This window comes from Oryza brachyantha, chromosome 2 (assembly GCF_000231095.2).
Source record: "Oryza brachyantha chromosome 2, ObraRS2, whole genome shotgun sequence".
Classification (NCBI taxonomy): Eukaryota; Viridiplantae; Streptophyta; class Magnoliopsida; order Poales; family Poaceae; genus Oryza; species Oryza brachyantha.
Window position 1 is genome coordinate 17004059 of NC_023164.2, and position 18997 is coordinate 17023055.

Here is an 18997-nt window from a genome sequence, read left to right on the forward strand (position 1 = left end):
GCGCAGTGCCCCTGGCGATATAAATAGGGGCAACGGTGCGACTGGAAAAACTTGCCTTAAACTAATGAGTAAGGAAAACAAAGCGGTGCGGTGAGAGCCGCTCGCGGTGCGGGACTCAACCCTGCACGGCAATTTTTGGGAGGGGAAGAGGCCTGCGCGGGTATTGACACTGCTTACTTTTGCAGGACTTGCCCTTGTGGGCCTCCCTACCCACTAAGCACCAATTCTAAAAATTTAAGGCGGGTATACCCATTTATCCTCATAGTTTAATTATTTTATTTTAGATAGAAAAATTGACTCATAATTATCACATAATTTTCAAAAAAGAAATTTATCAAAAAGTTTTGCTTAATAATGCCAAATCAACAAAAAAAATCCAAAACCCAAAAGTCAAAAGGAAATGAATTAGTTAGAGAAATGGAGACATCATATTTACTCAATCATATTTACTCATGGAATGAGTCCATAGAAAAATTCAATCAATCTTCATATGCATTTTGCCCTTTGGGAAAGAATTGTGCCTAATCTACTTTTTATCTAGGACTTTGATATACAAAATATATAATGTCGTGAAGCATTTGATTTGAAACTTATTTTAAAAAATAATTTAGAAATTTTTATTTGTGATAAATTAATTTGATTTGAAATTTCCTCGAATTTTATTTAAAATTTATTCAAAAAATTAAACATATTTTTTAATTTGTGATAAATTAATTCCACCCCTTTGTTTTTACAACAAATCTTTTCTCACTACATATTCGTTGAAAAATAATATTTTCAATTTAGTTACATAACTTATTTTTTTACAATAAATATTTTTTGATATGAATTTTTTTAAAATTCATAATAAATATTTCGTAATTTATGCCTTATTTTTTTTCATAACCAAAACAATTTACACATAAAACATTTCTAGCTTAAAGCCATTTTCAGTATAACTAACGGTCCAACTAATGTTTAACTTACACAATGAGTATGTAAGAGATCCAAATAAAAACTTATGGGCATATAAGATATCAAACAAATCTCATAGATGAGACATAGAAGAAATTGAGATAAATTACTGTGATATAGGAAATTGGGGCTTTTTCAAATTGTCTATAGGTGCTAAGCTACTATTGGGCAGAAACTGTCATGGGCAATGGACCTTAACTCTTTAACGCCAAGCTCCATGGACAACCCATACTAAGTTAAGTTAGAGATAAAATTATCAGTTAGTTAGAGGTAAGATAAGATTAAATCATTTCTTATAGCATCTCCAAGAGAATAGTTAAAATTTATTTTTCTAAATCTTAATTTAGCTATTCATATCAAAATATTTCATCTCCAAGTGCACTCCAACAAACTATCCACTCCCACTCTCCCACAAGAGAATACTTATGAGGTTAACAATGTGGGACCATAGATAATGATCCAAGTCCGTGGCGAACCCAGAATACAAATTACCAGGGGTCCAGTATATACTAATTATCTAAATTTTTATACTTGTACACTAATTAATATGATATAATTTAGTAGGAATTGGATAATTTACCCGGAGTCCGAGGACCCCGGGAGGACGAAGATATGTTCGCCCCTAGTTCCAACTACGTGAGAGGATGACTTGCCAAATTTTGGCATTGAGAAGACATGTTTAACCATTCAAATGACATGACATGTCAAATAAACAATCTATCGAAGAACAATTTTTAAACATAATTATTAAAATTTAATACGACTTAAAATAGACAGTCTCTTGGAAACGGCTCTAAGCAATGAATATTAATTAGTCCAATCTCTCCCTCCCCTTAATATTCTTCTCCCTAGCTTAAATCTACATCCCTTCTCTAAGAACCGACGCTGCGCGGTTATATTCCCAGCGGTGGTTATCCCGTCCTCGCTTTAGGTCGTGACAGAAACCATAACAAAATCTATTATTTTAAGTTTGGTTTCCCAGATACAGTTAAAAAGGAAATTAGCATGACTAATTTTATACTACTATGGACCTGTACAAGGATTGAGCCCTGAATCTGGTCCCAACCTGAACAGGAGAGCTTATTTAAATCTTCAAACAGATACAACCGAGAACATATATCTAACATTTAGAAGGGAAATCAGCATGACAAAATTTTCTGGACCTGTACATGGATTAAACGATGAATCTAGTCCCATCCTGACCAGGAGAACTTATTGAAATCATCAGCTAAAAGCACCTGAGAACAGGTTTCTAATATCAAAACCGAGACTAGGTATCTAACATCAAAATAATCATACAGATAACATAAATTAACATCAAACAGGATGAAATTGGTTACTCCTTTCATTATCCTTCCAGTCATTCAAATCTAGCATGTCAAATGGAAGTTTAACACCAGGTAACATGTGACAACCCATTGAGATTTAGCTTCTGCTTAGGATCATATACATGATAAATTGATAACAAAAGCCTAAGGCTAAGGGAATTATGCTGCATTCCCGTGTGCTAAAAGAAGAGAACAGAAATACCTGATGACAAAGGTTCAGATCAGAAACCCAAAATATACCATTGTTAGAACACATGAACACTATGTCAATAGGCAGGACTCAGGTAGTGATTAGTGAAGGTGCCAGCATGGCAACCAATTCTTTCATAAGAGTGGGGCAGTGTTAGAGTATATGGTTATACACTCCAACAGGCAGCTCCTGCTCAGATGCTCGAAGCCATCGGCGGCGATGACCGCGCTCAGATTTGCCTGTGAACTGAGAAAATGGAAGCACGCCTTCTTCAGACCGGCACAGTGGTGCTGATCGGCCAGCGCCAGGATGTTCCCCACCGTGCCCACAGCAATGTATCTGCACAACTTTTCCTCGCAGATCAGCTTGAGCCTCTCCAGATTGTACCGACCTGCCGCGACAAGTAGATGCTGGCACATGACATCTTCCTCCATCTCTGGCAACGTCTCGGTGTACACGTAGCGGAGCAACATCTTGAACACCTGCGCCTCCATGTCTTCGATGCGCACTACTCCGGCAGCATCACCCTCCTTCATCGAGCTGTAGAGCTCCGCGCTGAAGACCAACGACCGCGCCGCGAGCACGCATCGGTGCGCGGCAAATGTCTCGTCCCCGACCTGAAACACCACGTCTGCACCCATCCCGGTCTCCAGAAGGCCGCCGAGCTGCTGGTTTAGCTCAGGCGGGGGCACGACGACAAAGGTTGTGGTGGTGACCTCCTCGGTGCGGATCTTGCCGATAACCGCTACGTCGCACCGGATGGTGAAGGAGTCGTCCCTGAGATCACTGGACTTCTCAAAATCTTCCCTCTTGATGAACTTTCTATGAGCACAAGACCAAGAACCCTCACAATATCTATTCACTCGCGTGGATGCCAACGGTGGTGGCTTCATCACCTGGTCGGTGGAACTAATCTGGAATTGTGCCTGCACCTTCACACTGCTATTGGTGGCCTTCTCGTCTAGCAAGAGAAAAAGCGATATGTAATCGGCGCAGTCGGCGGATGCTCCATTGGGGTAGTAGTCGATGCGCCAGCGGTAACCGCCGACGGTGAACTGGCTGGAACTGAGGAAGGAGGCGGTGGGCGCCGTCGCCTTGGTGCGCGTGTAGCCGCCGATCTTGAGGAGGTGGTACCCGGTCTCCGTGTCGGCGACGATGGCGGAGGCGGAGCTGAACCGCGACGGGCTCCCGCGGCAGGCGGCGGGGGCCATGGCAGGACACTGCTCGCCGCTGCTCTTGTTAGGGTTTTAGCGCGAATTGGGGGATTTTTGGGGGAGCAGGCGAAGCGACGACGGCACGACCGCGTTTAGTTGGGGCCTTGGGAGAGAATGACCCTGTTTGTTTCGTAAAAAAAAGTCAATTTCTTTTAAAAAAACAGACAAAACTATGTCAATTTTGTTGACCACAAATTTTTAAAAATTTGTTCAAATTTAATCAAATATATTTTAAATCTTAGTTAAATTTATCAAACTTCAGTCAAATATCAATCAAAACCGACTCGAATATGTTAAATACAAGTTAAATATTACAAATATTTCTTAAAGTATACGCATGTGTAAAAACATGACCAAATATGCAAATAATACTAACAAAATAGGGTCAAATGTGCAAGGGTAAAGACGTCCATTTTTTTCTCACTTAACACCGTTAACCTAACTTAACGGACTAGGGCTAACCGGGAGCTTCAATTTTAAAATCTAGAGCTAACTCTGTAAAGTGAAAAAATAGGGCTAAATCCGCAATTAGACTCTAAAGTAGGATCAGTTATGCAATTGTCCCTTAAAAATCTAATGCAAAGTTGTATCAAATATAGGAAATGACAAAAAAAAAAGAAGAGATGCCTCGTTTGATAATGTTATTTTAGCAAAACCCAAATCAGAAGGCATAACAGACCAAACCCACCTTTGATAATAACATAACAGCAAAAAAAATCTCGAGAATAGAATGGTTGCATTCTTTACCAAGATTTTCGTCAAGTTTTACCAAGGCTTTTGCGAGCACGCTTCCTAAACTGTTAAACGGTATAATTTTGTAAAAAGTTTCTATATATGGAAGTTCGCCATCTTATCTTTATGAAATAAAATTTTAACTTTATAATAGCTAATTCTATCATTTTTACTATTAAATAGCTATCATAAAATCAAATAAGTGTTCATCATCTCCAAAACGATTTTCCTTGTTCTTTTTCTTTGTTGACACCATATGTGGGCACTTATCTATTAGATTATGGGCTTGTACTAAGAAATGCGGGTTAGCCCAAAAATCACCAATGTCAATCACAAATAGTAAAACATTCGACAGTGATTAGTAAAACCAGTCCTTAATAGTACTATATTATGCTAATGTTATGACTTAGTTTAGTAATGCAAAAAGATATCATAAACTATTTCAAATACAATCATATAAACTAGACATTCAAATTTATTTGTCTACTGAGCATTTTTGTTAATTAGTTTATTATTTCAACAAACCCATACACTATAGTAGCAAACCACCAGTTACTAGTAGCTTTGCATAATTAATTATAGGTTGAGACCCATTGCAATTACAAAATTTCAAGTTTAGACACTGATTTTAGAACTTGCAAGACCAAGTTTATACACTAATTTTAAAAACATTGCAACAACAAATTGATACATTTGATACATTAATTTTAGAATCTATATGAGATAAAGTTCACACATTGCACGTATAACTTTAGTTAAATAATTTATGCACACAAATATTAACACAAAATTTAAAAGTCTATGAAACTAAATTTAATGAAAGCTACTTTATACAAACATGTTCTGCATCCAAATACAAATTTTTGTCTTCTTATAATAAATAAAAAATATTTGACATATTATATATATATATTATATATTTTATATATATATATATATATATCAAATGAACAAAACAATTGTGCAATTCTTAAATAGCTCGTAATTCAGAGTCTAAACTTTTTATGAGTTTAAAAACAAATTTTATTATGTCTTGTTATGTTACATAAAAGAAAATTATTCAAATATTAAGCTCATATAATACCTAGAAAATAGTTATGACACAAGTTCGTTTATGTTAAAAAAAACTATGATAGTTTTTTAACAAATTAAAATTACTAATGATATTTTTATTGATTATGTTTCCCGTTTGTTATTATTAAGATGTGCATATATCTTTCAACGATTAAAAATATTCTACAGCGATGCATCGTTTGATAGATCAATGAATTTACTTATTTCACATAAAAAGATGGCGCCAACAAAGTATTTCTAAAACCCCTAATACTCATTCATATTTACCAGAGATTTATCAATAACGTTATTGTTATTGATTTGGCTATTTGAGTGTGCAATAATAGTATTTTAGAGTCTTGATAAATCATACATTTAGCATGATGTAGTAAGGTGTTGAACACGAACTTTATTGTCTTATATTGTTGGTGTTCTAATATCATTTCGTGGCAACTTGTGCTATTGCGCCTACACATGTCGCGATAATGTTGTGATTAAACTTTAATTCTAAAGGAATACGATGCATATTTATATAAACTTTATGATCGAAAAGTTTATATATTTATATTTATATAAAGTCTAATATATATATATATATAGAAAATGTTTTACTAGTTTCTAATTGGAAAGATAATTTCTAATTCAAGAAAACTCTGTAATTGCTAGGTAATTTTTAATTTAGAATGTCTGTAATATATGGAGAGTTTGCATAAGGAGAGGTGGAGTCCATCCTAGTATTCCTACTGGAAGGAGGTGAATTATAGTCATTGGATTTGAAGAATGATAAATGAAGGACGAGGAATGAGTAAACAAGTTTGGTACGCTGTAGGGTAAGATGAGTAAACCATTTATCACTGTGTTTGTTACGATTTCACCCATTGAATGATTAATTAAGAGCTAAACCAATTAACATAATATATTGTAATAATATACATTAAGACACTGAAAATTTGAAATTTTAAACTAAACCGTTGAAATTAAAGTAATATTAGAAAGATTAATTAAGAATTGAACTAAAAAGTTGAAATTAAAGTAATAGCACCAATTGATATTATATATTGTAATAATATGCATCAAGATACCGCCAAGTTGAAATTTGAAATTAAAGTAACGACACGAAGAGTACAGATTTGAAATTAAAGTAATAGTAGAAAGAGTACAGGTTAAGTAACCAATAAATAATACACATTATAATTGCATAGTTTTGTGAGTTATATGAAATGAGCAAAACAAACGTGCAACTCTGAAATAATATACAAATCAACACCTAAAATTTCTATGATGTTAAAATCAAATTCATCGAGTCTTCTACTTATGGTACAGCACATATAAAAAATTTATCGCGCGAGTTTTTTCAGTTAAAAAGGTATAGTACATAGTGTTTAGCAAACTCAAATTAATGTCATGTTTTTATTGGTTGTATTATTTATTTATTACTAGCCAGAGACACACATGGGTTTGCTTCATCACTTCTCGTTGCAGCCTCAGGAGCAATTTACCATTGCATGCAGCGATTCAATATTGGACAGATCAAAGGATTCACTTATTTTAGGTATCATAATCTAGTACCAACACATCATTCTATGTACCCAAACACTCTTCCCTATTTACCATATATTTCTTTGATATTGTTGCTAGGATTAATCATAAGTTGAAATTTAATTAATAATTTTGGAACACATTGGAGCACTGTCCGAAGGCATACCTCCTACTAATTTAGCCATAATCGCTATATGTAAATACATATCAAACTTATTAAATAATTGACATTTATTTAACCTTTTTAATAAAAAAATATCATGTATAACATAAATATAACACTCATATGCAAGTTCTAAATAAAAATAAAAGTAGTGTTATATATTATATATTAAACATGTGGTATAATAATTACATTTTTCATGAATATAAATTAAAAAGACTAAAAAATAATAGTGTACATACTACAACCGATATGATTATACATCTTATTGTTGTCCATATTCAAAGAATAATATACCAACATATATATACACCCATATGAGAACTGTTCTAATCAGGTTGTGTATGTTTTTATATTAGTGAAGGAAACAAAATGTTGCAGACGACGTGGGCTATTGTTACGGACGATGCCAGTGTGTTGCTAGCCACAGAAGTGGCGCTACACGAGGTGCATAGTGACTGTACTGCTATGGCGTAAGTATGTTAATGGCCATAGAAGTGTTGATGCGCAAGCCGACGTGCCTTACTGTTGCGGAAGATGCAGACACCGCTAGTGTGAGCTGCCAGCCTCCGGTAATTTGCGCAAGAGTTTGTCTTGTGCATAGAAATTTTCTCAATATAGAAATAATATATCAAATCTTATCTATCACGAATTCACGATACTTACATGAAAAATATTAATTAAGTATAGACCATTTAAAAAACTCAATAAATTATCATTTCCATGGTAGGATGTTGGCTTTCCATATTATAGGTTTTTGTTGAATGACAACCTTCACGTAGGATGTTGGCTTTTCATATTATAGGTTTTTGTTGAACGACAACCTTCACATGCTAAAGGAGAGGACGATCTAGACCGTTGTAATACATATATATGTTTTAGGCTGATGTGTCACCGTGAGTAAAATAAGTTGGTGCAAAGTTTGTCTTTTGTATAGAAACTTTCTTAATATAAAAATAGTATTCAAATCTTATCACCATAAATTAATGATACTTACATGGAAAAAATAATACTTACATAAAAAATATTAATTAAGTAGAGAGTATTTTAAAAGAAAAATAATCTCAATAAGCGATCATTTCCGCGGTAGGAATGGTGCTTTCCATATTAAATGTTTTTGTTAAATGGAAACCTTTTACGTGTCACAGGAAGGGTGATCTACCTTTGAACTGCGTACATATGTTTTAGGTCGTCAGATACGTCTCGCGATGACAATACAGGTAAAACGAGTTGGTGCACTATAGGATTAGATATAGGATTAGAAGAAGATAGAAAAGTGTTACCTTCCAATATTTTATTTTTTTACATTATTGAAGATTTTTAATTTACAATAAATTCAAAAAAATATGGAACAGAAATATTGATTTTTGGCTTATGGTACTACGCTTAAAGTAATTTGCTTCACTCTTCAATACTCTCTTCGTTTTTCATCTCCAGAGTGCGTTATATCCGATTCATGATATAAGAATTTTGAATCTCGACCAAATTTATATAATCTTGATCAGGCTCATATGGATGTTAATAAATCTACATACATGTATAAATTATATTTATTTTGTGATGTAAGACTTTTTAATCTTGACTAGACTCATATGAATGTAGTGAATCTAGACACATATATAAATTATATATATGGATTAAGGAATCTTAAAACAGTGTTATATTTTTCTCTTCTATTACTCTTTTTTAGGCATTCTCTTGTATTACTGTAGTTTTGGTTTGCTTCGCTCGTTGATATGACACCACGTTAAGGTTCAAAAAATGCTTTGAATTTTTTTTCACGATTGTTTACTTGTAAGTTAAAATGTTGATGTTTAAATCAATCTTACATGCTTCCATCCTACATAAGAATTTAAATAAAAATATAAGACGCAAGTCAAATGCATTTATCATCCTACCAAAGATTTAGGGTAAACTGTGATTTATACATTTATCATTCTACCAAAGTTTCAGGTAAACTGTGATTTATACATACAAAAAATATCTTTAGTGAATAAAGTGAATCTTTTTAATAGTTGCTGTGTTAAATGGGCCAAAAAATAGTCAGATAGTGAAGTGTTGCAGTGAAATAATTTGCGTGAGTAAAATGAACTTTTTCTCTTTTAATATCAATAACATTTATACCTACAAAATGGTTTCAGTCTTGCTTGAATTTTTGTAATTATCACCGTGCGTATATCCCAGGCATGCTAGGTTGATATTTAAACCCGTTCTTTCTTGTAAAACCGATATTTAAACCTGTTTCGTCATGTTGGGTTGATATTTAAACCTCTGTCATGTCCTGTGCTGAACCTTTTGGGCTGGGGCGAGGTCACGTGGTATACTGATTTGTGATTGGCCCGGTCCAAAGCGCTTCAATTACACGTACAAATGTACCAACGCATGCATCGCTGTAAGCGCGGGTCTGAGATCTGAACAAATTAACACCTAATTACCCCGACGCGGATCGATCTGTCGCCAAAAGCAAACGGCAGGTTCGCACCGACACGATGCCGTGCTGTGGCAACCGATAATAACATGCTACCCAACCCGAAAACCGTGCGCCACCATGATATGGTTGATGGTTCTAACGTGAAAGTACCGGTCGACCGCAAGTGACAGAGAAACAATAACGCTAGGTTTTATTGGAATGGTGTTATTTTGCTCCAACTTAACAGATACTTCCAAACACTTTATATTTGACGTCGTTGACTTCAACCATTCATCCTATTTTGATTATTCATTATTTTTATAATTTAATTTAATACTTAAAAACTTTAAGCATGACTTGTTGTATTCTATATTTATATAAAAGTTTTAAATAAAATAGGGGGTCAAAGTCAATTCAAAAAACAATGTCAAATTAAAAAAACTAAGGAGTTATGTGTCATGTTTTAGCGAACCGTTTGCATCAATTCCTATGCAAATCGCTTAACGTGGCTAGCATGCGTGTTCTTTCATGGCATTTATTTAAACTAGCAAAATGCACGTGTTTTGCTATGGGTTGAAATAAATTATATGTGAGTTAATATTGCTTATTGGTTTTTGAGACAACTTCGTCCACGTAGATGTCCTTGCATACAAAACCTGTCTTTTACAGATAAAATAAGATAAACTCATATGTATAAGTATTACCTTATTATATTAAATTACATAAAGGAGGTAGGTATACAAGTGTGATCAATTTGCCTTTTGCGGCAAAACACGAAACGATACATTTGCAAACAAAAAATAATTTATAAATAAAATTTTTATACACGTATTCTTAGCGATGTAAAATTAAAAACTAAAAACTAAAATACGATTGAAAAAACTTAATATCAATTTTAAATTTAAAGTTGAAATCAGAATTTTGCTTATAAGTACAAGTATAAGAAAAAAGACGGTGATGAAAGTGCTACGTACAACAGAAGTTGATGGGAGAGTACATGAAATGTAATTACATTTAGAGCTTCCAGCTAAAATGTGCTCCCTTTGTAATAAAATATAATTATGTTAGGATTTGAATCATATTTCATAGTATAAGTATTTCTGGCACTACTTATTACTTATTGCACTACCTGTATCAATCACTTTCTATTATAAATTATTTTTATTTTATCCTCACCTAACATTCCTCTCCAATCCATTTCTCGTTTATTAATAATCACTATATTTTTTTCTTTTTAACCTTGGTACCTATGAATATCTATATTTTGAGATGGATGTAGTATTACGTAAGTTCAGTTTTTTCATGACGTGCAAGGACTAAACATAAAAAAATATTAATAGAAAATCTATATTTAAATATCTCTATATGATCTGCGAAAAAAAATGTATGATGGTAATTCGTTGTGGCACGTACAAGAGATATAGTGGTTATTTGTTGTGGAGATCATGTTTAATGGTATTCAACATCTTATTCACAATAATATCACTAAAGAGAAATGGATGAGGATAATTATGTTTTATGCTAATCATTGTCAGCATGCTAAGGAAGATGTCCATTTTTGGTTTATTGGAGGAATAAGTGAAACACCGTATTTACAAATAAAAGTAATTTATAAATAAAACTTTTATATACGTATTTTTATGGAAAAAAACTCCAAATTAACTCTATATTTAAGATTAAAAATTTAATTTTTTGCTTATATCTATAAGCGTAAGTGAAAAGATGATGGTGGACAAAAGCTCTATAATATTTTGGAAATAGTACCATTAGGGCCGCGTTCGGCCAAGGGGGCCTAAGATAACTTATGTGTGGCACAAAAAATATAGTAATAGATTAGTACATAATTGATTAATTATAAATTATTAAAAAATATAAAATAGATTAATATGATTTTTTAAAACAACTTTCCTATAGAAAATTTTTGCAAAAAATATACCGTTTAGCAGTTCGGAAGCGTACGCGCGAGAAACGAGGCGGATAAGTTAACTTATCCGGGGGCAAGAACGCGGCCTAGGACCGCGTCTGCCCCCTACGTTAGTTAACTTATACCTCCTCGTTTTTCACGCGCACGCTTCCCAAACTGCTAAACGGTGTATTTTTTATAAAAAATTATATAGAAAAGTTGTTTTAAAAAACATATTAATCTATTATATATTTTTTAAATAATTAATAATTAATTAATCATGTACTAATATATTATTACGTTTTCCGTGCCAGGTCATAAGTTAACTCACATGTACATGCTGAACGCGGCCTAAGTCTGTCATCCTAATATTAGATGTGGATCATTAATGCTGAAACCCCTTCTGGTGCTTAGGGGGTGTTTAGTTGGTGAAATGAAATTTTTTGTATGTCACATCAGACGTTTGACCGAATGTTGGAAGGGGTTTTCGGACACGAATGAAAAAACGAATTTCATGGGTAGCCTGTAAACCGCGAGATAAATTTTTTGAGCCTAATTAATCCGTCATTAGCACATGCGGGTTACTGTAGCACTTATGGCTAATCACGTACTAATTAGGCTCAAAAGATTCGTCTCACGATTTTCCACGTAACTGTGCAATTAGTTTTTCGTTTTATCTATATTTAATACTATATTTAGATGTCCAAAGATTCGATGTGATGTTTTTGGGTGAAAATTTTTGGGAACTAAACAACCCCTTAAAGCATCCCCAGCAGCTCATCTAAATTTGGTCATCCATATCTTCATTTAGATGATCATCTAAAACACTTTCATCCTTCATATCCCTTTGTACTCCAACAGATCATCTATATATGACATCCTCTATATCTATTTGGAGGATTGGAGAGAACATCTAAATATAGAGTTTTTCTCTACTAATATGGATGACATCCAAAAATAGATGATGAGATAGAGGTTCTGCTGGAGCTTAACTTTTACTCTTCATCCTCTATTTCTAGGATGAATGATGAGATAGATGAGTTGTTAGAGATGCTCTTAGGTACCACCACATTGTTCTCAACATTGGGTAACTACTCTCTCTCTACAAGACATACAGTGGTATATATATATTTTTAGAAAAACACGGTGCAAATATAGGCGCATGGATTTTAGAACACCATGAGAATTTGATGAGTTGAAGAAATAAACAGTATTTTCAGTAATAAAATATAAGTTACAACTGAGCTAAATTTAGGTCCCCTTTGATCCATTGAAAATTTATAGGAATTTTGGACAATTTCATTGCTATAGAAATTTTTTCTACAAAGCCCTTTGAATCAAAAGAATGAACCCTATGGAATCCTATGAAATTCCTATGAAATGCCTCTTCTCACACAAGTTTTAGAGAAAATTTAACAAGAGGTAGAACCTCATGGAAAAAATCCTATGAGTCTTTATCTCTCCTTAAATTCCTATGTTTTTCCTGTGGTCCAATCAAACGGCTATTCCTACGTTTTTCCTATGTTTTGCAATTCTCTATTTTACACTTATATTTCTATTAAAATCTTATATTTTTCTATTTCTTTGTTTTTTCATTCCTGTGGTTCAAAGAGCCTTATACCCCTGCTAGCGGAGTACCCGTGTAGAGAAACAAGAGAATCACTACCGGCTGCAGATATATACATGACAGTATGACACGAACTCCCAACTGAAAGGGGCTTCTTTGCTTATGTTTGCTGAGACAGCTGAAAGCACTGCCATATGTATTAAAATATCCATACAAAATCCTTACAGGCAAAGTTTTCGGTTGTTTGATGTACGCCACCATCTTTTTCTCATACTTATTCTTATAAGCCAAAAAATATATTTTTAAACTTAAATTTAGAATTGATTGGAGATTTTTTTCACCAAAATTTATTTTTCAACCTTGATTTTTAGATCGCTAAGAATACATATATAAAAATTTTATTTACGAATTATATTTCGTTTGTAAATATACCGTTGCCAGACAACCGCACCCCTAATTTTCTTAGAGCAAAGTTTACATGGATCGCCGATCATTCTTACTCCACTGGTTGTTGTTGATTTAATTAGGCGAATGTTTTTTTATTAAAAAATTGAAATTTTAACCCCAATACTATATCAACGTCAGTAAATACTACCTGTCAGTAAATACTATCTGTGAAATATCTGTACTAGGGATATCCGTAGACTACATGTATACATATAGTCGTAGGAGTACCGAATAAAAAGTAGATTATATCTGTATGGTATCAACCGGAGTTTGGTTACGGCTGGATTGCATGTCGCGTATACCGGATCCAAGTTGTAACCGAATTAGGATAGATCTTAATCTCATCAGATTATGACTCTATCTGTAAGCCCTATCCCCCACTATATAAGGGCATAGGGGCACCCCTCATGGGGGAGGCCAGACAGACGACATTTTTAGATCGGCTATCTTCTAGTTGATCTGTCCACAATCCAATACAATCGCCAAGCAGAAATAGGGTATTATCTCGCTAGTCGAGAGCCCGAACCTGGGTAACCCTGTGTCTTCATCCTAACCATCGATCTTTACGCCTCGCTAGCCACCCCATATATATTGCCGACATCTAAATCATCAACAGTTGGCGCGCCAGATAGGGGAAGCTATTCCGAGGTCCTCGACGAGATCAATGGACCCAAACTCGAAGATAATGAAGACAAAATTTGTCCCGGGGCAAACCTTCAAGTTTGGCGGCATCAGATTCCTTGTCGATCAGGGCAGTGCGCTCTCCTACATGTGTTCAGATTCATCTGGGCCTGAGGAGGTGGTGTGCCGCTCCGGACCAGACAACTCGGCGCTATTTCAAGATGAGATCCAATCTAGATCTCACCACATCGAGCTGCCGTCTCCTAAGTCGGCACCTCCGCTGCTCGGGATCAAGGTCATTGCAAAGCCGACTACTCAAGTCGCCGCATCAGACACCTACAGCAGCTCGGGAAGCTTCGTTCCCCAGAGAGGTTTTCACCATCACTCGGGGAACAACGAACGAGACTGAGAAGAAGCGGCAAGAGGAGCAAGCAGCTAAGCTGGCCGGAGAACAGCGGCAGGAAGACAAACGCCATTGACTTGAAGACGAAGCCAGACGCCAACGCGAGAATTAATCTCGCAAACAACTAAGGAGCTAGTCGGACAAAGTGCAGCGTGATCTACTCCACACTCGGGTTGAGGTGCATGCAGTTTTTAAGACCCCTTGACGAAACGTCCAAGCAGCAGCGGATCTACTGAGCGACGTCGTTCAACAGCTACCTCAACAAGATCTACCGATGGTTGAAACCATCACCAAGATCAAGGCAATAGTGACTACAGCTGTGATCCAATACTCATTGCAATGCAACTCGGGAACACCACGGGTACGGTCGGAGGCTCAGTCGTCTAGGTCACCCCGATCTAGATCGAACGTTTCTAAACGACCATCCGGATCTCGGCCACCAATTAGTAACAGATCGCGTCGAACATCTCCCGACCCAGAGCAAAGGAAAGACACAGCCAGTAAGCAATGCTGCCTCAATGACGAAATCCGCCGACTGGATAAACAACGCCAAGACCTTGAGGCCGAGAAGAAGCGTGTCTACCAGGAAGATAGCTTCAACCTCCACCGAAAGATCGAACGCCAACGTCAAGCCTGCCGGGAAGGTCGTTGTTGGGACCGCGAACATCGGAGCCATAGCCGGGGGTCTAGGCATCGGTCACCCGAGAGCTCAGACACCGACATGGTCGACGGTGTAGCGGCCTTCACCAAAAACTTGAGCCAACTTACTTGGCCGACTGATTTCAAGTCGACTGGTATCAAGAGGTATGACGGCTCCACCGACCCCAAGGCTTGGCTAACGGTGTACACCATGGCTATCCGAGCAGCCGGCGGCGACACTAAAGCAATGACCAACTATTTACCAGTTGACATTGGTTGTTGGGGCTCTCCAAACAGTCTATTGACTCCTGGGCGGAACTCCGCAATCGGTTCATAGCCAACTTTCAGGGTACTTATGATAGGCCGCGGCCCAAATACGACCTATACCAGGTCCAACAGAAGAAGAACGAATCTCTCCGGGCCTATATTAAACAGTTCTCTAAGGTTCGCAATTCCATCCCCGGCGTCAAGGATGAAGTAGTCATCGCGCCTTTCGCAAAGGCGTGAAAGATGAGCCGTTTATTGCGAAATTCACTCGCAAAGAGCCAACTACGGTCAAGGATCTCTTTGACATGGCTAACTGCTATGCCGCATCGGCAGATGCAGTCTCTGCATCTCATTCCGACCGGCATGACGACTCGGACGACATGAACTGGGTAATTAAATCTACTGCTCATTAGCTCTTCATCTGTTTATTGAATCGACGTCTAGATGCAGTTATACGACTTTGTGGCTACACCCTACTTACTGTACGGAACCGGGTAAACGACGCTACGCTCCGCGCTGGCTAAGTCCGCCCGGGGGCTATCGGGATGGGCACACGCCGTGAAGCCAACTCATCTCACGACTAAGACACATACAACAGTAAAAGACTACTATCAAACAGATTAACACCAAGCATGATTGAAGTCCGCCGAGTGGTCAAGATGAAACGAGTGGTCACCAATGACCCTAGTTTCCAATAGAAGGCTGTAGGTTCTTCATCAACTTCGTTACCGCCGACTTCATCCTCGCCGAGTGGTGATCCCACCACTACACCGAATGCATGCACCGACTAGTATCAAGAGGTATGACGGCTGCACCGACCCTAAAGCTTGGCTAACGGTGTACACCCTGGCTATCCGTGCGGCCGGCGGCGACACTAAAGCAATGACCAACTATCTACCAGTCGCCTTGGATGGCTCGGCTAGACATTGGTTGTTGGGACTCCCCAAACAGTCTATTGACTCCTGGGTAGAACTCCGCAATCGGTTCATAGCCGACTTTCAGAGTACTTATGATAGACCACGGCCCAAATACAACCTATACCAGGTCCAACAGAAGAAGAACGAATCTTTACGGGCCTACATCAAACGGTTCTCTGAGGTTCGCAATTCCATCCCCGACATCAAGGATGATGTGGTCATCGCCGCCTTTCGCAAAGACGTGAAAGATGAGCCGTTTATCGCGAAATTCACTCGCAAAGAGCCAACTACAGTCAAGGATCTCTTTGACATGGCAAACTCCTATGCCGCATCGGCAGATGCGGTCTCTGCATCTTGTTCCGATTGGCACGACGACTCGAGCGACATGAATCAGAAAAATTAAATCTACTTCTCATGAGCTCTTCATCTGTTTACTAGATCGACGTCTGGATGCGGTTATACGACTTCGGTGCTACACCCTACTCACCGTACCGAACAGGGTAAACGATGCTACGCTCCGCGCTGGCTAAGTCCGCCCGGGGGCTATCGGGATGGGCACACGCCGCAAAGCCAACTCATCTCACGACTAAGAGACATACAACAGTAAAAGACTACTAGCAAACAGATTAACACAAAACCTGGTTGAAGTCCGCCGAGTGGTCAAAACGAAACGAGTGGTCTCCAATGACCCTAGTTTCCAACAGAAGGTCGTAGGTTCTTCATCAACTTCGTCACCGCCGAGATCATCGTCATCGAATGGAGATCTCTTCGCCAAGTCGGCCACACCCGACTTCATCCTCGCCGAGTGGTGATCCTATCACCACACCGAATGCATGCACCGCTACCATGTTGGACGCATCAACTTCGTCGCCGCTAAGTGGTAATCTATTTACCATGTCAGCCACGTCTCCTTTCGACATCAGAATCATCACCACCAAATCGTGATCGCATCCATATGTCGGTCGTCATCATCGGCATCAACGAGAGAACTTATGGAATATCGAACAACTAAGTCCTTTCATACTTAGAACATTTTTCTGTAAAAGTTTCATTTTTCTCCATCCTTCAACTGCCCACGCCAAGTGATTTTCACCCTCAGCAAGCCAGTTGGGGGCTACACTGTATTATGTCATATGCTTCTTTTGAAGCTGTTGTTTAAAAGCTCTTTTTTGATCATGAGATTAATATCTGAATAAAGCTAAACAAACTTCGTGGCTACGCCCTACTTACCGTACCAAACCGAGTAATACGCTACGCTCCGCGCTGGCTAAATCTACTCGGGGGCTGTCGGGATGGGTACACAGCACAAGTTTACACAACTCATTTCAAATTGCGAGATCTAGATCAGAATAAAGACTTAATTAAAACAATAGCAAAACAATTTACATTACAGACAAACAAATGTCTTGCAAAAGACAGGTTAGTGCTAATGGCTATATTTCCTATTTGCAGGTCAAAGGTCTGAACTATGGAGTCGGCACCAGTTTCAGTCTCCTCCACTAGCACCAACATCTTCTCCGAGTTGCAATTGGCTATAAAATCTTTGACGGTGGCTAAAAAGACTACCTAGGGGCAAAGGGGCTTCATTATGGCGAAGGCTTGACGAGCTGCAATTATCGCCATGTCCCTCACCTCCTCGGCCACATGCCCGGATATCTCTTTAAAGCCTCACAAGGATTTTATTGGGTAGTGTGGAGCTGAAGCTGGTCACCATAGTCTCGAACGACCCGAAGATCACCAAAAGCCGCAACAGCAAGACGGTCCCGAGTAGCTTTGACTACATTAAGTCGGGCCTCGAGATTGGCTACTGTGGCACGGGTGCTCTATCGCACCATATCTTCCAAAATTGCCGAACTAAGACAGTTCAATGGCTCCAAATCTCCAAATCAACTAAGTGTTACTATGTCCTTCTGTGGGCCTAGCGGACCGATGTGTAAAACTCGGTGCTGGCATAGTTGATACCATGTCGACGAGAACATTGCGAGTTTATGTTTCACCCAAACGGTGACATAAAATTCGTGATTTCTCACAAATCAGGAATCAACGGTACGCCTATGTTATGGGCCCATGGCCGCACTCGTACAGACGTCAGTTGATATCGCCCATGGCACTTAATTGCGCTTTTCAGCCTGTGCCTAAACTTTGAGTAAACCCGAATAAACTCGATACTAACTACTCGGCTGTAACGGTTAAGCCAGTTGGCGTAACCTACCCCACGGGAAGAACATAGCAGAAGGTTGTATGTCTGGGAAAACACGACACAAAAACCATCTCCAAACCACTCGAGTTCAAACCTCGAGTTCAAACCGCTCGGAGAGAGCAACCAGAGTTGGGTACCACTCAGGTCCGGAAGCACTCAGAACAGTGTTGTTCGAGCCGGAAAACTCGAAACTTCGAGAAACATCTTTTGGGTAACAGTCCATAGAAGACTCTATGTTTAATAGTTACGTATTTAAGCATAGAGTCGGGGGCTACACCTATTAGGTGCATCTCCGATGCACCTAAGCTTTTTTTATACAGTCTCCAAAAGAATCTATGTTTAATTGTTACGCATTTAAGCATAGAGTCGGGGACTACACCTAATAGGTGCATCTTCGATGCACCTATTCCTTACTTCCATTCGGAGCCATCCACAGCCTCTACAATCATC

At 37.8% G+C, this 18997-nt stretch overlaps 1 protein-coding gene and 1 non-coding gene across 2 annotated transcripts; one reads left to right on the forward strand and one right to left on the reverse strand.

Annotated features, from left to right (window-relative positions):
• The first annotated feature begins 51 nt into the window (after nucleotides 1–51).
• Nucleotides 52–208, forward strand: LOC121053678. Its single transcript, XR_005811222.1, has one exon. It is a non-coding gene; the product is annotated as a U12 minor spliceosomal RNA (small nuclear RNA).
• A 2076-nt stretch (nucleotides 209–2284) lies between these two features.
• LOC102718627 (BTB/POZ and MATH domain-containing protein 1-like) lies at nucleotides 2285–3754 on the reverse strand. Its single transcript, XM_015833592.2, has one exon. The coding sequence runs from the start codon at nucleotides 3681–3683 to the stop codon at nucleotides 2607–2609; it is 1077 nt and encodes a 358-aa protein (XP_015689078.2). The 5' UTR covers nucleotides 3684–3754; the 3' UTR covers nucleotides 2285–2606.
• Between the last annotated feature and the right edge of the window lie 15243 nt (nucleotides 3755–18997).